This window comes from Leptonychotes weddellii, chromosome 16 (genome assembly GCF_054177405.1).
Source record: "Leptonychotes weddellii isolate Sample4059 chromosome 16, ASM5417740v2, whole genome shotgun sequence".
NCBI lineage: Eukaryota > Metazoa > Chordata > Mammalia > Carnivora > Phocidae > Leptonychotes > Leptonychotes weddellii.
This window is the reverse complement of record NC_138384.1, coordinates 11204017-11226093: the sequence shown is the minus strand read 5'-3', so window position 1 is coordinate 11226093 and position 22077 is coordinate 11204017. Positions and strand designations below refer to the sequence as shown.

Here is a 22077-nt window from a genome sequence, read left to right as displayed (position 1 = left end):
ATCCGACACTAAAAAAATTCCACCTGGAATGGAATATGATCCATCTCATTGGTTTTCTGTGTTGGGTGGAAGGCTTCTAAAACACTGTTCCAGGCAGACACTCTGGCTCGTTGTTACGAGAGAAAATGAGGAGTGTTTGAACAACTGGGCACTTCACTATAGCACCATGTGACTAAAAGGTGGAAATAAATGGAGGCCTCATGAGGGATGGGGTCTACTAGCTTTCGGACCACACTGAAAACCACCACAATGTCCATCTTTTTAAGCAAACTCAATGAAAGCAAAATATTAAGGCCTGTGTGCCAAAAGTGGTCCCTTTGCATACAGACTAGCTCATTTAAAAATGTTTTTCCTAGCAGACGTGAATTATTTCTGAAAGTGATCATTTTAGAATGCCAAAAATACTTGAGCAGAAGGACCTGGGTAATGGACATGGAAGATCATGAGCAACTGTCCTATTTCCCCACAGCCTCACCTTCAAATGGCACAGATGGTCTTATATGTGGGAAATGAAAGATGTCCCGGACACAAGTCCAAGCGTATAAATGTATGACTTAGGATTTACAGATTTGTCTGTTATTATGAACAACAGGAGCTCCCGCTCGGGGCTGTTTCCTCTCTGCGAGCGTGGGCATTACCTCGGCTCTCTGAAAGAGGGGCTGCTCCTTCCATTTCACAAATGAGAATGTGAGTCTTACTTGAGGCCACACTCCTAAGAGCTGAGATTTGAACACAGGCTGTCAGGCTGCTAAGCCCATCCTTATTAACCTGCTTTCGAGTGCATGATTTTGGATTAAAAAGAAAAAAAAAAAAAAAAGCCCTAAGACTAAGCTATCTGTTACTATGTAAACAGTTTGGTCCATTTTTAAATGGATCCATTTCTGCATATAAGGAGATCAACATCTGATGGTATCGAGTCCTGACACCCGTCTCTACAACTGCTCTCATTTCACTTCTCTGCCAAGTATCCCGAGCACATCCAGAGCAGCACGCTGAATACCAGCAGAGACAAGAGGCGGCCGTGGCTACAGGCTTCATGTGGGGCTCACCGGGCTCAGACCCAGATGCTGTATTTCAAGCCAGGCTCAAGAGCCTGACCCTCACACTCTGTTTCATCCCCTTTCTGGGTGTGGGAGGGGTAGGCACGTTCAGAGGGAAGAGAACGGAGTCCAAAGAGATGCCTTAGGGCTCTTCCCTCTGCCCATCTGTGGTCCTTGGTTACAGAGATGGGGAGAAACAAACCCATGTGAGTCATCAATAGGTACTTAATGAAAATGTAAAGACAGTGGTCTTGGACAACTCTCTGTAATCATCCTTCACTGAATTATGCAAATCACAGTCTGGATTTCCTGGGACTGGCTTGGCAACTTCTTGAGACAGCAGGCTTCCAGGTGGTTTCGCCGATCCGTTCTGAAGTACAGGCGATGTGTGGTAGAAACTCACTAAGCTGCCTCTGAGCTTGTAACAGGAGGTTCGCCACCACTGGGTCACCCTAACCACAGCTGCCACCAAGCCTCAAACTATAAAAGCAATTCTGGGACAGCGCTGTGCATTCATATAATCCAGCAAGGAATAACTGCAAAACATTATCAAAAATCTGTAAGGGGTCATAAAAGAGTTTTGTTTTTTCTCTTTAGTGGTTGGTGGTTTTTAAATACGAAGTACCTCCCCTTCAGGCTAGAGGGGTCTCCCAGTACTCCAGTCTAGTGACTAATTATTCTGGGGATGCAAATATAACAAGGCCACCTAAATAAACACATGCTCAATCTCCAATCAGATGTCAGGGCCTTAGGTCCTCGCTGCTCCCGAATGAGCACAGATAACTTTTCTGCAGCAAAAAGGGTTCATATTCCAACCACACTTCCCCAAGACTTCTTTTTCCCTTACAGCTTGCTGGTGATTTGAGGAATCTCTCATCTGTGCAACTGTCAGGTGACAACAGGCAGAGAACAGCAACACACCAGGCTGAGGTGAGGCTGAACGTCCCAGGTGAGGGAGGGCACTCTGGCCTAAAAGCCCCTGAAACCTCCCGCATTGCTCCAGTCCCACTCTGACGGGCTTCAATGTGGGTGCTTTTCTGTGCAGTAGGATCAGTCCCTCTGGGAGGCAAAGGGCCCTGCGTTTCTCTTGGGTCTTCTCAATGCCCCATCACAGGAAATGCCCCTTCCCCACAGATTTCATAAGCAGGGATTGAGGGAAGAGAGACAAAACGAGACAGACAATTATCACATGAGGAGCACCGGGATGCTCCTCTGAACATACCAAGAAGGCGTTCATGGAATCAGAGGAAGGAGGACAGGGAGGAAAGGACTGGGGATAGGGGAGGCACTGGTGCGAAGAGCACTGAATGACAACCAAGATAGCCAGCTTGCGACCGCACCACCAGTATTACTGCTACAATCGGAGGCGACATCAATGCCAATAAATGGGTTAAATGTAAAAACAGCCCAAGAATAAGCCACCAACTGCTTCGCAGCAACCCCACCAACAATGCAAAATCAGCAGAGTGGGCGGTGAGTCAACATGAGTTCCTAGTTCAATAGCAGCAGGAGCAGAGACTTCTGGAAATCAGTGGAAATCCAGCAGTCGGGTTGGCTGGGACAGGCTTTTGGAGGAAAGGCGGCCACGTTGGCTCTGCCCGCAAGTTGTCAGCAGCAGCAGTACGTGCTAATCAGGGCTCCTGATTTCAACTGGGTTCGATATGAAAAGGCTATAGGACGATTCCCCGAAAAATTTTTTACACCGAATAAAATTTACAAAAAAGCCACGAGGCTGCCTTGCACAGCCCGAGGCCACCTTGGCACTACTGAAACATGAAGGGGGTGGGAGAGGAAGACAGAAGAGGGGGGGTGGCCAGCAGGAACGAGGAAGAGAGAAAGAAAAGAGAGAGGATGTCCACAGCAGAGGTTTCATTGCAATGCAAAATACTGATGGCAAGGAAAAAATTGTTCCAGAAAGTTCCTGAACGATTAAAAACTAGCTTATGCATCATGCCAATGAAGCAGGTGAGCACTTCCCTCTTTGAACTAGACCAAGACGATAAAAACAGAGAGACAAAATGGTGGAAGCCTCTTATATCTTCCTCTGCTTCACCCCATGCCAAAGGTAGGCTTTTGAAAGCTCCAGGAAATTATACAAATACTCCAAATGAAATCAGGTGAGCTAAAGGCTTACAGTTGGGGTTCTTTCCAAGAAACCCAGTGTTTGGCTTCATTTTTAAAGAAGCCCATTCACGATCCTTAACAGTCTCAGTATTCACCCATTTGAAAGTGGATGAAACAAGGAGGAAGTCCTCGGTGCCTGACTCCCAAGAGTGAAAAATTTATTGTGCTGGTCCTGAAAACCAGCCAGCCTGTCACTCAGGTTCCTCAAAGCCAGGCAGGTGGCATTTTATTCTTGGGCCTTTGGGCAGACAGGATTAGTCAAGGAGAGCATTTGCACAGCGCACAGTACCGGGAAGTCGTTAATTGCTTGTATGGACCAACGTCGCCGGGCAGAGCGAGGAGACATCTGTGCGTGAAAACGTTACACCCAGGAGGAGGGAAGAAAAACACCAAGAAAATTAAAAGGGAAAAATATAGAATAAAATGAAAGCTTCCCACACATCTGATGGATTAAAAGGTACCACAATTTACTGCAAAATCGGGTTTGAACAACTAAAAATCTAAACCTCAGCAGAGCAATATTTGGATTCCCTCACCTCCCTCCCGACCCATTGCTCTCCCAACCCAGCTTCAGTGTCATCGTTCTTCAGTTCGAAACACATCTCAAGATATAAGGAGGCTGAGGTCAATGTTGGTGTACTCTAGGGAGGATCGCAGGGCAAGTCGAGAAATGGGTGGAGGGTCTCCCCTGCCCATCAAGAGCACATGTATGTGCGAGAAGATTCTCATTCCTAAAAAGGAAGAAGTTCTTTGGTAGACTTGACACCCAACTGTTTCTGGTGTGTGGTTTGGTGGGCATTGGGGAAAGTGGAAGCCTTGACCTCAGGGCTGCAGGGCTATTTTCAGAGTGATGAGTAAGCAAGTGTGCATGAGAAATGGAGGGAAAGAGGGAGCAAGGCTGAAGAGCTGCCCTCCTGAGGGCACTGGCTAACAACATGAGCATCAGTGTGAAACTGGGGCCGAAAAGCACGGTTTATGGAAATCAGAAATTATTCTATTAACTTCAAGACCGCCTCAGTTATTTACATTAGAGCTATTTTAGTGACATAAACTGAAGCACGGGTGCAAAATTTTAGACATGTTTATAGGCCAAGGCCTAATGTTTATCACAAGTTCTGGGTCTTCTGATTTGTCCTAGGAATAAACAATATTTCATCAACTATTAATAGTTGGTCCAGTTACCAAATGAATGCTAGCATCTCTCCAGCTTTCTAACTTCCTATAAAATTTGATAGTTGGTTTTTATTGTTGTTGTTTTTTTAGGTCTCTCACATTTTTAAGTATTTAGCAACGAACCTTGGAATTCCATCTGGAGAACATTTGGGTGAATATAATAATATGACCTAAGTAGGGCAGGTTAAAAATACATAAAAACAAGACAAACAAATGGTAAAATCCCCAGTGGTTCCATAAAGCATCTTATAATCTCCAAAACACTCTATAATTCCTTCACTGCTATACTTTAATGCAGTTATATTCTCTTCCTTGTCTCTTACTCATTTAACGATCTCAAGGGTAGAGATCTGAAAGAGAATAAAAATATGTAGGGGAAAAACTGGGGCTGAAAATAAAGACTTAAGCACAGAGAAATGTGGCAATCTGGAATCATTTTGAGAACAAAAGTAATAAAAGTGGTATTATTTGACATGTCAAACTAGATACCTAAGGATAAGAAAATACTCCTTGAGGGATAAAACTATATCGACCTCTAAGAGGAAGGAAGATGGCCTCTATAAGGTCATGGCTGTGTTTCATTTCCCTGTGCCTCAAGTAATGGGATGGACATGAACAGGTTCAAGGAGAGATGAATTTATTTCAGATTCGTCACAAAATGACTCACTTGTTTAACTTCTTATGAGGTTGAACCACATGAAACTTTTTGAGATTAAAAATGGTCAAGTATCGGGGCACCTGGGTAGCTCAGATAGTTAGGCAACTGCCTTCGGGTCAGGTCATGATCCCAGGGTCCTGGGATCGAGCCCCATATCGGACTCCCTGCTTGGTGGGGAGCCTGCCTCTCCCTCTCCCTCTACTGTTCCCCCTGCCTGTGGTATCTGTCAAATAAATAAATAAAATCTTAAATAAATAAATAAATAAATAAATAAGGTATCAGTAATTTCATAGGATTTCACCTAATAACTACTATATGTCACCCACTGAGATGTGCTTTCCTCCCAAGAGCTTCTACAGTTCTTAGAATGTTCTATTTCTCGGCCTGTGTGACTGTTAATTGACTGAATTATATACTTATGATTTGTGAACTTTTCTGTACGTATATTACACAGAAATACAAACATTTCATATAAAATTACAAGTGTCTGCCCCCATTTTATATGGCCAGTCTCTGAAATAAAACTTAAAGATCACTTACTATATGAGGTCATCTTAGGGACTATAATAGTCTGTTTTCTGTGGAGAAGCTGTATATTGGGAGCCATCCGAAAGTGAAGTATCACATCCTTCCCCTCCTCCCAGCAGATCCTGTCTGATAAAAGGTCATTATCTATGTGCCTTTGGTCCCTCTTTATGATTATGGCATTTATGGTAAAAGAAGCCAGACTGTGAAAAACATGTACGTAAGTAAGGCTTTACAAACGCTTTTGCATTAGGAGAGGTCCCATCGTGGAACTGGAGTTACTGTGACTAGGCACGGACTTTCTGCACTGTCAGAGTCAAAATGCTAGTCCACCTATTTTCCCAATCCAAACCCAAGCAGGAGTAACACATGACATGACTCAGAGGGGGATTCAGAACTGTCTCATTGACTAAAAGATCTCCTCAGCCTGGCCCTGATGCTAAAGAAAATTCCCCCATCTACCCAACCATGAGTTTGTTTGACTGTTACGTCAATAAAATGCCTACTAGCTTGCTTAGAGGGGAAGAAAACCTAAAAATTTTGAATGTAAAGGACTTGGGAAGATAACAGGGGCCAGAGGGGCACAGTTCTGTCAGAGAGGTGAAGAAGAGGACTACAGAAAGGCAACAATCACTGTCCCCATCCAGCAGAGTGGTCTTGTCCAAGGCTGGTCCTGTCTCAAGCGTCAGTCCCTGCTGCTCATTTCAGTCACACACCAACCCTAAGACTAGACAAAGGCAGAGGTGTCCAACCACCAGCGTGAACCAAGGCTAGACACCACACTGCAATCGAAGTGCAGACACCTCTAACACCTGCTGGAAACTGGGTTTTTATTTAAAATAATTCAATTTTTTAAAAAACACATTTCAGTGATAGTCAATCCATCATTTCTCAATTAGTTCGGGACAGCAACAAAGAATTCTTAAGGACTGAGCTGGTTAATAGCTTGGTGGTAGCTGTGTTTAAAACATCATGTCAGTTAAAAGGCAGTTTAAACCAGCCTCTCAATCTGACAACACAGAAAGAGTTCTTAGAAGCACTCCTACACTCTGCCAACATTCTCTACAGTGTCGTCACCAAAGGCTTCTGACAGCTTAATATAGCTACGTTAGGGACGAGGAGTTCCTGGAGAACCCAGGAACACAAGGACAGGCTCAGGTGATTTTCACATAAACTTTCCCATTCAGATGGGCACTTCGGTGTAGACTTAGTAAAAGCATAAGACCCCTCAGAGGTCAACTCGAAAACTTCTCACCGCTATGACGTTCTAAATATATTGAGATCCCAAGCCTTCAGAAGCATCCCTTAATTTGTTGACAAACATCAGAACACCAAGGAAGATCTGAAGCTAAATTATCCTACCTGAAACAGTGGGAATTACCTTAACAAGTGGAGGTAACAAGGATCGGGTTAAATGGAAAGTGACGAATATGGATTATAAGAACCACCCCATCCCTCCACACACACAATTCACAGTAGTTAAAACCAACTGGAAGGAACAAAGCAAAGGTCCTTCTTGAACAAACTAATTTTGAAAGTTAAAGACTACAGGGGGATTACTAACCTGGCTGCTTTGCACAGCAGGCAGGGAGACAAAGGACAAGAACCCAGAAGGAATAAGAATCGAAGGCCATGGCTCTGCTGCTTACCCGCTCCTTATAGTAGAAGGAGCTGATGGAGACTTGCTCCTTCTCACTGCGAGTGGGGCTCCCGCTGTACAAACGAAGGTTCCCAGGGGCCTCCGTGCGGATCTTCATGGGAGCAATCAAGCCAGTATGATAAGCAGACAAAGCTGACAGAGACCTGTGGTTGAAAACGCAGAATTATCCATACTGGCTAGAGTCCTTCCATATTTCCAAGTAGTGTTACTCTTTTTTTTTTTTTTTTAAAGATTCTATTTATTTATTTGAGAGAGAGAGTCAGAGAGAGAAAGAGCACAAGAGGGGGGAGCGGGAGAGGTAGAAGCAGACTCCCTGCCGAGCAGGGAGCCCGATGCGGGACTCGATCCCGGGACTCCAGGATCATGACCTGAGCCGAAGGCAGTTGCTCAACCAACTGAGCCACCCAGGCACCCCAAGTAGTGTTACTCTTAAGCACGTGATGAAACCAAGAGAAAAAAAAGATAGGTAAAATGGGAAAAAAAGGAAACAAAAAAAGAACAAAATGAACTTATGAAACAGAAAAACGCTTTGTCTGCAAAAGCAGAGAATACTTCTGACTGTATACATAGAAAACTCAAAGGAATCTGCAAACTAGTAGAGCTAATAAGTGAATTTAAATAGGAGGCCAATCTATAAAAATCTACTTATTTCTATATATTAGAAACAAACATTTGGAAATAAACATTTAAAAAATTTCATTTACAATAGCATCAAATACCTAGAAACAAATTTAATTTTAAAATGTGCATTGAAAATACAAAATATTGCTGAGAAATTAAAGAAGACTCAAAACAATAGATATATACCATGTTAGTGTATTGGAAGATTCCACATTATTGTCAAGGTGTCCATTTTCTCCAAACTGATCTACAGAGTCAACACATTTCCAATCAAAATATGAATAGGCTTTTTTTTCTTTGTAGAAACCAATAGGCCATTTCATATTTTTACAAGAATGCAAAAGACCTAGAGTAGCCAACATAATCCTGAAGAATAATAAAGTTGGAGGACACACCCTAGCAGATTTGAAGACCTACTATATAAAAGCTACATTAAGAGTATAGTGTTGGCATACAGAGAAACCAATAGATGAAAGGGAAAAAAAACAAAAAAAAAACCAGACTCCAGAAATAGACCCACAAACATAGGGTCAATTGATTTTCAACAATGTATCAATACAATTTTTTTTAAAGATTTTATTTACTTGAGAGAAAGAGAGCGTAAGTGAGGGGAGGGACAGAGGGAGAGGGAGAAGCAGACTCCCCACTAAGCAGGGAGCCCAACGCAGGGCTTGAGCCGAGGACCCTGGGATCATGACCTGAGCCGAAGGCAGACACTTAACAGACTGAGCCACCGGTGTCCCAATGCAATTTTTTTAAATCAATGCAGATTCAATGAGAAAAGTCAAATTTTTTCCAAAAATGGTGCTGGAACAATTATGTATCTCTACTGAAAAAAGTGAACTTTGGCCCCTATCTCACATCATACACAAAAATTAATTTGAGATTGACTACAGGCCTTAAATAAGGAATCTAAAACTATAAATTTTTAAAAGAAAACGGAAGAATATTTTTGTGACCTTAGGTAGGCTAAGATTTTTTTCCTAGAACACAAAGACACTAACCATTAAATTTTTAGAGTGACAGGTTGGACTTTATCAAAATTAAAAACTTCTGTTTATCAAAAATCATTAGGGAAGGAGAAAGACAAGCAACAGGTTAAGAGAAAATCGATACATACTTCAAGCAAAGGATTTACAGCCAGAACAAAAAACAACCACAAATAAATAATAAGGAACACGGTCCTAAAGAAATGGGCAAAATACTTGAACAGGCATATCACAAAAGAAGATACCCAAATGGTCAATGAGCACACAAAAGCTGCCCAACTCACTAGTCATCACCAGGATGAGATACCACATACCCACCACAATGGCTAAAGTTGAAAAGACTGAAAACACCAAATTTTGGAGAGAATGTGGAGCAACCAGAACTCTGAAACATTGCTGGTAAGATGGCACAACCACTGGGGACAGACTTTTTGGCAATACTAAAAACAAAAATCACACATACACCTATCCTAGGAGCCAAGGATTCTAGTCCTTGGGTAGAGAAATTAATATGCATGAAAAAAAAAAAAAAGACCTGAATGTGTAGATCTACTCATAATAGCCCCAAACTGCCCAAATATGCCTGAAGAGGAGAATGATAAACAAACTGTATTATTTCATATAGTGGAACCACTAACATATACAACTATATGGATCCATTTCAAAAACATTAAGTTGGGGGCGCCTGGGTGGCTCAGTCGGTTAAGCATCTGCCTTTGGCTCAGATCATGATCTCAGGGTCCTGGGATCCAGCCCCACGCCAGGCTCCTTGTTCTGCGGGAAGCCTGCTTCTCCCTCTCCCTCTCCATCTGCCCTGCCCCCCACTCATTCTCTCTTTCTCAAATAAAATCCAAAAACCAAAACATTAAGTTGAACAAAATAAGTAAGACATAAAATAGCACACGCTGCATGATGTTCTATTTAGATGAAGCTCAAGCACAGGCAAAACTAAAACTACAATGATGGAAGTCACAAGACTGGTTTCCTCTGGGTGAAAGGACAGGGAACCTTTGCTCTGTATCTTGGTCTGGGTGCTGGTCATCAAGGTATACACTTCATATTCGTGTACTGTAAATTATACCTCAATAGAATGCTGTTCTGATCCAAAGCCCAGATACACATATTCTTGTTTCCCTTTGAGAGTAGGTGATTGTTTTTTAGTACAATCTTTCAAATAAAGAACCCAAAGTAGCATATGGGGTCTCTGACACTTAACTCCCCAGTCCTGTTGGCCAAGGTCTCATCTGCCTAGGTTACTGCAGAGATTGGCAGACTCTCAGGACAGCAGTAGCTTCGATCTCCTTTCTTTCCTGTAAATATGCTGATTATATTACATCCAGCACACCCAGGTGTTTGCAGCGGGAGGGCTTCTGTGTTATCCTGGTTGCCCCATTGCAGAACCAGAAGTCTATCCTATATAACTGATAACATTTAAGCTTAAAAAACCAGTGGTATGGGGGAGGTTGTGCATGTGTGGGCTCAGGGATGTATGCTAGAACTCTCTGGACTTCCCACTCAATTTTGCTATACACTTAAAACTGTTGTAAAACATAAAGTTGATTAATGAAGAAAAAAACCTTTACTATATGACCCAGCAATTCCTCTCCTACATGTATATACCTGAGAAAAATGAAAATCTAGGCCCTCACAAAAACTTACAGATGCTCATAGCAGCATCATTCATAATAGCCAAAAAGTGGAAATAACCCAAACATCTACTGACTGATGAATAAATAAAGAAAATGTGGCATATACATATGATAGAATATTATCTGGCAATTAAAAGAAAGGAAGTTCTGACACATGCTACGTGTATGAGCATTGAAAACATTACACTAAGCGAAAGAAGCCAGTCACAAAGGACCACATAACTATATGATTCTATTTATATAAAATGCCCAGAATAGGCGAATTTATGCGCAGCCATCACTATCGTCAATTCTAGAACATTTTTAATGACCCCCCCCAAAGAAACTGCATCCCCCAGCTGTCAACACTCCCAAGTCCCCCATTCCTTCAGGGCTGGGTAAACACTATCTACTTTCTGTCTGTATCTGTGAATATACAACAAGCCATTGAATTCTTTTAAATGGGTCAACTATATACTATGTGACTTATATCTCAATAAAACAGTAAAAACAGGGACGCCTGGGTGGCTCAGTCGTTAAGCATCTGCCTTCGGCTCAGGTCATGATCCCAGGGTCCTGGGATCGAGCCCCGCATCGGGCTCCCTGCTCCGCGGGAAGCCTACTTCTCCCTCTCCCACTCCTCTGCTTGTGTTCCCTCTCTCCCTATATCTCTGTCAAATAAATAAATAAAATCTTTAAAAAAAAAAGATACATGCATAGTTAAGGGGTGCCTGGGTGGCTCAGTCAGCTGAACGTCCGTCCTACTTAGTTTTGGCTCAGGTCATGATCCCAGGGTCCTGGGATCGAGCCCCGCATCGGGCTCCCTGCTCCGCGGGAAGCCTGCCTCTCCCTCTCCCACTCCACCTGCTTGTGTTCCCTCACTCGCTGTGTCTGTCAAATAAATAAATAAAGTCTTCAAAAAAATAAAAAATAAATAAAAAAAATTATAAAGCAGTAAAAACATAAAAAACAAAAACAAGAACAAAAAATACAACCAGGAGTAATAATAGGAAACACAGAGCAATGTGCCGGGCATGGTTCTAAATGCTTCTTAGGGATTAACACATTTAATCTTCCCGGCAACTGAAGGAGGTAGGTGCCGCTATCATCCCCAAGTTATTGCTGAGGAAACTCAAGCACAGTTTAGTAACTTGCCTAAGGTCACAGAACAGCAGGGCCAAGATGGGGACCCCATGGCTTGGCTCCAAAGTCCACATTCCCATTTGTTACTTAGGTTGCCTCTTAAAAACAGAACAAAACAAATAAACCAAAAAACCCACACACAGAAAAATAATGGAGACCAGACAGAAAGTGTATTAAATTGCTAACAGTGACTCACCAAGGAAAAGGAAAGCTTTCAAATTTTAATTTAAAACTTCCATATTGTGAGTTTTTCCAACCACTTAATGTCATTTTTAAAAATTTAACATGTTTCGGTAATGTTAGAAGTGGTGTATTAGTGTTGTGGACCTGCAGATGATCTTGTTACTTTTTTATTTTTTTTTTATTATTTTTTTTAAGATTTTATTTATTTATTTGACAGAGAGAGACACAGCGAGAGAGGGAACACAAGCAGGGGGGATGGGAGAGGGAGAAGCAGGCTTCCCGCCGAGCAGGGAGCCCGATGCAGGGCTCGATCCCAGGACTCTGGGGTCATGACCTGAGCCGAAGGCAGACGCTTAATGACTGAGCCACCCAGGCGCCCCATTACTTTTTTATTTTTATTTAATGTTCAAATAATACTTTAGCAATAGGGGAAAAGCACACTAAAAAAGAATTTGCCTTGTTTTGACAACAGCTTTTATCAAAGTACTTCTTCTGGTGGTTTGGTAGTAACCAGATCTCCCAAATCTCAGCTTAGTGGCAATTTCGTGAACCTAATCTTTCATGAATAAATCTTAAGAGTGGGGGGCGCCTGGGTGGCTGAGTTGTTAAGCGTCTGCCTTCGGCTCAGGTCATGATCCCGGGGTTCTGGGATCGAGCCCCACGTTGGGCTCCCTGCTCAGAAGGAAGCCTGCTTCTCCCTCTCCCACTCCCCCTGCTTGTGTTCCTGCTCTTGCTATCTCTCTCTCTGTCAAATAAATAAAACCTTAAAAAAAAAAATCTTAGAGCGGGTATTTACTGAAGAACTAAAACCACTTGTCCAAAGACAAACTCAGTGCTCATTCCCAGATGTCTGCCCACTTATGGCCCCATGAATGCAGCTAACATCTGCATCTCCCAGGCTCACCTTGGAGTAGGTTCTGTCGGAGACACTGCTCGATGCATCGTCATTGGCCTTGTGAAATACACCAGATACCCTGACAAAGGAGACACACATGTGCACATCAGGGTCAATGAGCTACACGTGGGAAATCCTAAGGAAGCCCTGGACAGTCCTGGCTGTGGCCATATGTAACAAGGACAAAGGTCAGAATCTCTAGGATCCAAGAGAGATGGGATGTGTGTGGTATGGAAAAAATCTTTTCAGGTACTTTATATTTCTTTGCTAGGGGACCCGTCCTGTGTTGAGAATCAGGGATCTGAATTAGACTCAAATTCATGCTCACCAGAATGAAAAGAATTAAAACTGTAATTTTGTTGAACATTCCCAGGATATGTCCACAGAAGCCAATTCAGCATCAGACCACTTAACACTACAGCAGTCTTTTGAGGTCCCAGGAAACAAAAACAAATGAAAATTTCCTGATTTTTCTGAGATTTCTTTACAGACTACAGGACATTCTGGGCTTCTTGCTCTCAAAATCTAGAATCAGAGAACCAAAAAAGAGACCAACCTGCTCCGCAGAACCTGGCCCCCGAGGTTCTAGGGAAGGGAATATTGGCATCCTGGTATGACCCATAGGCAGTGGTCACTCGGGCAAACGTTGGTAAGGGCGGAGTGACAGAGTTTGGGAGTGCAAAGGGGTTGCTGGAAGTGCTGTCTTCTTGGTTCTGAAATTTAAAAGTTAACAGACTAAAAACCACAAGCTGTCTTAAAGCTGACTTACAAAATAAGGACACATTAGTTTGGGGAGGAAGAAACGAAACAAAACATCAAAGCATAGGTTGGTACAAGAATCCCACCACGAAAGACTCAAGGCAGGAGACGAGCTGGCGCAGGCAGGGCTCCAAACAACTCTGGTTTCGTTTCACTTTTTGCAGGGAAGTGTCTTTCAGGATCTAGAAAAGGCACGAAACACAGTCAAGAATAGCAACATTCCTTCTCCTGATTCACTTTTCTTCTTCAAAGCAGTGGGAAGTCGTGAAGATGCAGGGAGGCTGGAGCTGTGTCTGAGGCTTCGGCATCCTACTTTCCACCTGACTCTAGAGGCTCACAGAGCATATTCGAGAAGCCCTCTCCTTAGCCAGGGCAGGCACACAAAGCTTAAGAGAACACATTTCTTTCTGGTGAATTCTACTCCTTTCCTCGCCTTCTAGCTGAACCCCCAACCCCTCATGAAAATTTCAGTATCCTAGAAATAATACCCAATACAGGCCAGGGGGAACAGATTTCACTTCGGTGGAAATTACAATGTATCTTTTTTTTTTTTTGCTTCTTTAAAAATATAAATCCTAACATTTTAAGGCATATGCTATAGACATAAACTGACATACACATACTGAAGACAAGTGTGTAACTGGGCCTGCGTGTCCAACATGGAAGTCATTACCCACATGCGGCTACACAGCATGACAGCATGTGAAATGAGGTAGTCTGAATAGAGATGTGCTGGGGCGCCTGGGTGGCTCAGTGGGTTAAGCGTCTGCCTTCGGCTGGAGTCATGATCTCGGGGGTCCTGGGACTAAGCCCAGCTTCAGGCTACCTGCTCAACAGGGAGTCTGCTTCTTCCTCTCCCTCTGCCCCACCCCCCTGTTTGTTCTCTCTCTCTCAAATAAATAAAATCTTAAAAAAAAAATAAAAAAAGGAAAGGGCCAGCCTCAGTTGTTAGGCGTGCTGAATTGAAATGTGCTGTAAGTGTAAAATTCATACCGAGTGTTGAAGACTTAGTACAAAAAAGAGAATGCAAACTCTTGCAATAATTTTTATATGGACTACATGCTGAGATGAGAATGCTTTGCATATACTGGGGTACGTAAAAATATTACTGAAATTAATTTACCTGCTACTTTCAATTTTTTTTTTTTAGTGTGGCTACTAGAAAATTTTAAATTACGTGTAGCCTGCATTATATTTTTATCAGGCAGCACTGAATTAGACCTTTAAAGATACTTCCTAATCCTATCATTTTTAATCCTATCATTTTAATAACAATAGGAACATCTATCTTTTCTGCATGTGCAAATAAGACAATGAAATATTCAAATTCCAAGTACAGACAAACAAAAAAACAGACTCCCAACTATAGAGAACAGATGGTTACCAGAGGGCAGGTGGGTGGGAGGATGGGTGAAACAGGTGATGGGGATTAAGGAGTGCGCTTGTCGTGATGAGCACTGAGTAATGTATAGAATTGCTGAATCACTATATTGTACACCTGAAACTAATTTAACACTACATATTATACTTGGATGAAAAATAAAAATTTCCAAGCACAAAATGCACTTATACTACAAAATCAGAGTAGCATTTGAGAGATCCTTACACCACTTGAAAATTTTCTTGGTTACATATCTTCCCCCAGGAAGATGGGTCAAGTGTATATGATACAAACTAGGCAAAGGGTGTGTAGTATTTGGGTCATCTTGGTTTGTCAGGACATTTCAGTTACTTCACTCATGACGCTGCTCAAACTGAAAAAGGTGTATCATACCCAGCTCGTGGGGCTTTTTAAATGGAGATTCTGCCTGATTAGCTCTGATTAGAACTGCCAAAGCAAGTTTCTGAGGCTGCAGGAGCAAGGACTAGATGCCAGGCTATCCCACCTCCATTCAGGCACCACCATCCCTCAGATACCTCACCTGGGCAGCCAGCCAGCCTCACCTGAGGATGACACCACCTCTTTTCTTGGAATGGATTTTTTTTTTTTTTATTGCCTTACATTTTGTTTTTGTTTTTAAGTAGGCTCCATGCCCAGCATGGGGCCCAATGCAGGGCTTGAACTCACAACCCTGAGATCAAGACCTGAGCTGAAATCAAGAGTCGGATGCTTAACTGAGCCACTCCGGTGCCCCTTGTTTTCCGATGATAAAGTATCTTTTAGCTTCAGAATACATCTTGCCGGGCGCCTGGGTGGCTCAGTTGGTTAAGCGACTGCCTTCGGCTCAGGTCATGATCCTGGAGTCCCAGGATCAAGTCCCACATCGGGCTCCCTGCTCGGCAGGGAGTCTGCTTCTCCCTCTGACCCTCCCCCCTCTCATGTGCTTTTTCTCTCTCATTCTCTCTCTCAAATAAATAAAATCTTTAAAAAAAAAAGAATGGGGCGCCTGGGTGGCTCAGTCGTTAAGCGTCTGCCTTCGGCTCAGGTCATGATCCCAGCGTCCTGGGATCAAGTTCCACATTGGGCTCCCTGCTCAGCAGGAAGCCTGCTTCTCCCTTACTCATTCCCCCTGTTTGTGTTCCTGCTCTTGCTATCTCTGTCTCTGTCAAATAAATAAATAAAATCTTTAAAAAAAAAAAAAAGAATACACCTTGCCTACTGTTTCCAGATAAATGAAAATGTACTGCAGGGTTCTTAACCAGGGATTAATGCATAGCTTTAATGACATCTATAAGCAGATTATATACAATTATAGAACTACAACTATATTTCTAAATTATATACAACATTTGTGCAAATTTCTCTGGGGAAGGGTCCATTGTTTTCGTTGGATGTTCAAAGGGGGTCCATGATCCAAAAAGGTTAAGAACCACTGCTCTGATGTTTTCTATACACAATGAAGTTATCACGGAAGCACACACATACAGAAGACTTTCAAATCTTACCTACTGGAGTTTTCATTCAACTTTACCACTCAACTTAGCTGCAGATGCCTGTGAACAGACGTCTCCTCTTACAACACTAAGGGGAATGTGTGGACACAGACCCCTACCTTTAGCAGCTTCGCTTTCATCGTGGATGTGATGGTTGTGGGGTTGACAAACTGGAAGGAAGGGGCAGCGTTGTTGGGGTACTGCGCAGGGAACTTCACCAGCATCTTGACACGGTGACCACTGCAGTGCACGGATACTGTGCAGCTCCTGTCCGCCGCGTCCATCTGCAGACGACAGAGGGACAACTGCTCGCGAGATGAGCCATCGGGCATCTCCGGACGCAAATGAATTTATTTATTTATTATTATTATTTTTAAAGATTTTATTTATTTATTTGAGAGAGAGAGAATGAGAGACAGAGAGCATGAGAGGGAGGAGGGTCAGAGGGAGAAGCAGACTCCCTGCCGAGCAGGGAGCCCGATGCGGGACTCGATCCAGGGACTCCAGGATCATGACCTGAGCCGAAGGCAGTCGCTTAACCAACTGAGCCACCCAGGTGCCCCCGGACGCAAATGAATTTAAACAAGCTAACTGCAAGCTCTAGGTTCCCGGGACCTCGGCAAAGGGAGACTCTCCAGAGACAAATGAATTTGGAAGATTTAGACAACTCGTGTTCAAGACAGATTTTTAATTTTAGCACTGATTTAATAAGTTCAAAGTATTTTGACTTAAAAAAGCTTCAGCATGAAGCTGTGAGGTAGAACTGAAACTTGCTATATTTATTTTGAGATGAGAAAATAAAGCAGGAAGAAACTGAAATACCGGACTCGAGTTAAAAAGCACTCCTGGGAAAATCCATGGAGACAGAAAGCGGATTAGTGGGTGCCGGGGCGGGGGCTCAGGCAATGGGACGTGACTGCTAATAGGATTTTTTAGGAATGATGAAATGATGAACATGCTCTGGAATTAGGGGTGATGGTAGCACAGTTCCGTGACTATACTATGAACCACCAAATTGTACACTTTAGAAGGGTAAATTTTATGGTAAATGAATTTTATCTCAATACTTCTAAAAAAGCACTCCCGGAAAAGGAATCAAGATCTCCTTCTGAAACTAGAATCACTTGGCTGTCCACACTGTTCTCAACTGTTCTCAACAAAGGATTATGATCTGAATTGATACAGGTAACCAATTAATCAAAGAATCCTTTCTCTCTCGATTTCTCGCGCTGCCAACCAGAGAAGGCAGCTGGAGTAGAGCGAAAAAAGGCACACACGTGGGAAATCTGGAGACAGATTCAAATAGTATCTCTTCTACCAAATAGCTGCTAACTTCAGACAAGTCATTACATCTCTTAGTGTCAGTTTCCTCTTGTAAAGTAGGGAGAAAAGCATGTATTGCAGAGTTGTTTTAAATGCCAAAGGAAGGGCGCCTGGGTGGCTCAGTCGTTAAGCGTCTGCCTTCGGCTCAGGTCGTGGTCCCAGGGTCCTGGGATCGAGCCCCTCATCGGGCTCCCTGCTCCGCGGGAGGCCTGCTTCTCCCTCTCCTGCTCCCCCGCTTGTGTTCCCTCTCTCACTCTCTGTCAAATAAATAAATAAAATCTTAAAAAAAATAAAAAATAAAAATAAAACAAACGCCAAAGGAGGGGCACCTGGATGGCTCAATTGGTTTAAGTATCTGATTCTTGATTTCAGCTCAGGTCATGAGCTCCGGGTTGTGAGATGGGAGCCCTGCGTTGGGTTACATGCTGGGCATGGAGCCTGTTTGGGATTCTCTCTGTCCCTCTGCCCCCCTCCTCCCAAAAAGGCCAAAGGAGATAATTATGCACATATCCATACCTACTGTTAGTTGAATCTGGGCAAAAAAGAAATCAAGCTTCAAAACTCCTTCACAGACTCAATTCTCTGAAGGAAAGCATTTCAATACCTCCCCAAAAGGAAGAGAGTAAACCTTTCCATGTGTTAAATGAACAAAGAGGTTTGGTGACCTTCTTACTATGAATCTAAGTCATTAAGGAAATGACCAGCTTTAAAGGGAGACAGTACAGCAGAGTCCAAAGAACCTGGTATGTGTGTGGGAAGGGGGGGGCGGTGGTCAGGAGGTTTGGCTTCTAAATTCAGCTCTGCCACTAACCACACCAGTAACCTCTGCCAAATCACTAAGCCTTCCTGGCTCTAAGTAACTTCACACATGGTAAAATGAGGTGTTGGAGCAGCTAAGAGGATTTCAAGACACATGAGCATCAGTTTATTCCTTGGTTCATCTTATGAGAAAATACTATGGTGAGACTATAATTTGCATTTGTAAAACATCTATTTCTCTAGAAAACCTAGAAAATAAAAAAGCAAGCAGACAGATTCACTTGTTGGTGCAGCAAAGCTCTTTGCTAGCCGAGATCAGAGCTGAAAGAGTCCCCTCGCCCACCGACTGCCATCTGCAAGCAGGGGAACGAGGCCGTAAACTAGCGAGCACCTCCACGTTGACGTTCCGGATCTGCACGTTGATCAGCGAGAACTCTTGCTGCAGAGTCTGAGGCAGCCCTGGCTGCTCCGATTTATTCTCTTCCAGGATACTGCTCGGGGGGTCTTCCTTTAAGACTAGCAGGAGAGAGAGGTTCTTCAGTTGTTGGAAAACCCTTTTGAAAATGGGTCCGAGAGCCGTTCTAGGGTATCTGCCATAACTCTGAGATGCACAGAGGGGCACTTCCCCTGAAACACCCGTTTGACCGATTACCTTCTTCCTCCCCGTGGCTCAAGTTGTGCTGGTGATCTGTATCTTGAGTGTGAAGGGTCTTCTCTGGTTCCGGCAGAAGAGAAATGCTCTCAATGAACTCATCGACACCATCTAATATGTCGTTTGCACAAAGCTGCAACAAAGGGTAGAAGATCTAGGTCTACAGATGTCAGTGGAAATGATCATCATGTCTGGTTAGGGTTCTGACTTAAAAATGGGAATCACAAAGGCTAAAGATGTCGGCCAAAAACCGATACAATCAGAATAGGTTTTACCCTCCACCAAATCTCCCTGATTAAATACACAGGAGAACAGACTTTTGGCTACCCTGGAAATTTTTCATCCTGTTCATAGTTTGTGCAAGCCTCAGAAAACATTAAATTCCAAGCCTTTATGGAGTTGCTCAGCTAACCCAAGACCAAAAATGAACAAATGGTACTTTCTGGAAAAAATATATTTGAAAGGCAGTAAGGTGATGATACTTAACCAAAATGCTAAGCGTGACTTCGTACTGAGCAGTGTTGCAAAATTTTTTTTAAGACTGATTGATTGATTGATTGATTTTTAAGTTATCTCTATACCCAACGTGGGGCTCATGAATCTCAGGATCATGGGACTGAGGCCCACACTGGGCTCGCTACTCAGCCATGAGTTTGCTTGTCCCTCTCCTTCGCCCTCTGCTCTTCCCCACCCCACCGATCTCTCTAATTAATTAATTAATTAATTTAAAAAATCTTAAAAAGAGAGAGAGAGTTGCATGCTCTCGTTCCCAGGTTTTGGCACAAAAAAAAAAAAAAAGGAGCTGCATGCTCTACCAACTGAGCCACCCAGGCACCCTGCAGGGTTGAAAATTTTACGCAGCATTTTCTATCTACCCTCTACAGAGCACAGGCCACAGCAGTTCATACCAGGTACCAACCACTGTGGTTCACATAAGAAACAGGTATCATTATGGGGCAAAAATTGAAAAGAGCTTCATAGGACAGGTGCCGCTGATGGATGTAAAGGGCTCTGAACACTGCAGACCCTAAGGTTAGACGTCCTAGTTCATTTAGAAGAAGAGAAGAAATGAAGCCCACAGGCCATTTGCTCAGTCGGCTACCCACACTCTCATACTGGGACATGAGAAAAGGCAGTCAGAGGCTTTTCACGCTTAAAAGTACCCAACACGGGAATTGGCTCTTGAAGATCTCAAAGCCTCCGTGTGTCCTACACAAGCCACTCGGCCAACCAGCAAGTATTAGTAAATGTCTCTCACATATCCTCTAACTCCCACAAGTACTAAACTTTGTATTTTTTTTAAGTTTCTAGCGTACCCAGTTACACTCCTCCACAACAGCACTGAATACATACCCTCTGCATCTGGGAATCCACTCGCCACATTCTCAAGGTCTGATCCCGTGACCACGTAACCAGTTGGTAGTCCTTGGACCCTAGAAATCACCAAATAATAATCCTGGAATTTTTTTTTTTTAAGATTTTATTTATTTGACAGAGAGAGACACAGCGAGAGAGGGAACACAAGCAGGGGGAGTTGGAGAGGGAGAAGCAGGCTCCCCACTGAGCAGGGAGCCCGACACGGGGCTTGATCCCAGGACTCTGGGATCATGACCTGAGCCGAAGGCAGACGCTTAACGACTGAGCCACCCAGGCGCCCCTGGAATTTTTTTTTTTTTTTTTTAATTCAACATCAGTTTTGCTACAGGTTGCAATGGGGTGAGATTCCTTCATCCATCCATTCAACAAATACTTGTTGACCATCTCCTAGACATCAGGCACTGCTCTAGGTACTAGGACAAACATGAATACTACAGTCTCTGTCTTTATAGATCTCACAATCCAGTGGTGGCAACAGACAAATAGATAAATACATAATAAAATGTCTGGTAGTGACAGTGTTATTAAACAAACAAAAAAAACAACACCACCACCTAGGATTAGAGAACTGATGGTGGAGCTGTCTTTAGACAGGCCTCCCTGAGGAAGTCAGATTTGAGCAGAAACTTAAATGAAATGAAATAATATCTGGCAGCTCAGCTGGTGAAGAGGGATGCTGGGATTTAACGTCACATTGAACTTTCGCCTGCACAAATGTTCCTCCTTTTATATGCTCCAGAGGAGCTGAGCATGAATATGATTTTTGTGAAACGAATTGCTTTAAATGCATAACGGCACCTTGCCATTTAAAAGAATTTTTTGGTAAAGAGATGCATCTCTTTATAAAATGGATAATCAATCGGGGCGCCTGGGTGGCTCAGTCGTTAAGCGTCTGCCTTCGGCTCAGGTCATGATCCCAGGGTCCTGGGATCGAGCCCCGCATCGGGCTCCCTGCTCGGCGGGGGGTCTGCTTCTCCCTCTCCCACTCCCCCTGCTTGTGTTCCTGCTCTTGCTATCTCTCTTTCTGTCGAATAAATAAATAAAAGCTTTTAAAAAAAAAGGATAATCAATCTTGATTGAGTGTTCTTAATTGACTGAGTTATATTTCCATATATCAGGTCTGGTCAGAGGGAAACTATTCTAAAATCATTGAGGGAGCTTTATGAAAGGATCAGGGCATTTCTGAGTAATTAGGTCATATCAAGAATCTCCTTTATGGCCATCCTTAGAGAGCAAAGAATTTAAAAGAGTTTAGAATGGAATTTCATCCAATTCCTTCATTTTACAGATGGGAAAATGGAGGCAGCAGAGCACATGATGTGTCCAAGCTAAAAGGGTGGGTGAGGGGCAGAAGTTCCTTCTTTGTGTCCCTGCCCCCAGTTGGGCCTTCGCTCCTCAGGGTGCTGCTGTATCCTTGCGCATGCCCGGCAGGACACAAGTCTTCTGAACGGCTGCCTGCCAGCAGTCCCCTGGACCCTGTACAGACTCATGTTCACATCAGCAATCGTCTGCATTCACATCTGGCTTCTTTTCACGACCCTGACTGTGGAGAAAAGTTACCCCTAATTCCATTCAAATCCCAACCCCTCCACCAGTGCCTTCACCCCCATTCCAAGGGCCCTTGCTTTCCCACATACTGCCTCTCTTGCACCCTCTTCTTGCCCTCAGACAGAGAGGGCAGCAGCTCTAAGATC

The 22077-nt window shown here is 43.3% G+C and overlaps 1 protein-coding gene across 7 annotated transcripts in view; it reads right to left on the bottom strand.

The window, feature by feature from the left end:
- WDR59 (WD repeat domain 59) overlaps positions 1-22077 on the bottom strand; it is an 81024-nt gene that overhangs the window by 17884 nt on the left and 41063 nt on the right. For 5 of the 7 annotated variants that reach the window (XM_081807361.1, XM_081807363.1, XM_081807366.1 and 2 more), the window contains exons 11-19: positions 20360-20439; positions 19007-19139; positions 18746-18870; positions 16392-16556; positions 13485-13580; positions 13196-13352; positions 12649-12718; positions 7170-7323; positions 3454-3510 (exon numbers count right to left, since the gene is read on the bottom strand). In XM_081807361.1, coding sequence (XP_081663487.1) covers positions 3454-3510; positions 7170-7323; positions 12649-12718; positions 13196-13352; positions 13485-13580; positions 16392-16556; positions 18746-18870; positions 19007-19139; positions 20360-20439 — 1037 coding nt within the window. The remainder of the gene's footprint in view (positions 1-3453; positions 3511-7169; positions 7324-12648; positions 12719-13195; positions 13353-13484; positions 13581-16391; positions 16557-18745; positions 18871-19006; positions 19140-20359; positions 20440-22077) is intronic. The other 2 variants (XM_081807362.1, XM_081807365.1) reach the window with 1 other exon arrangement.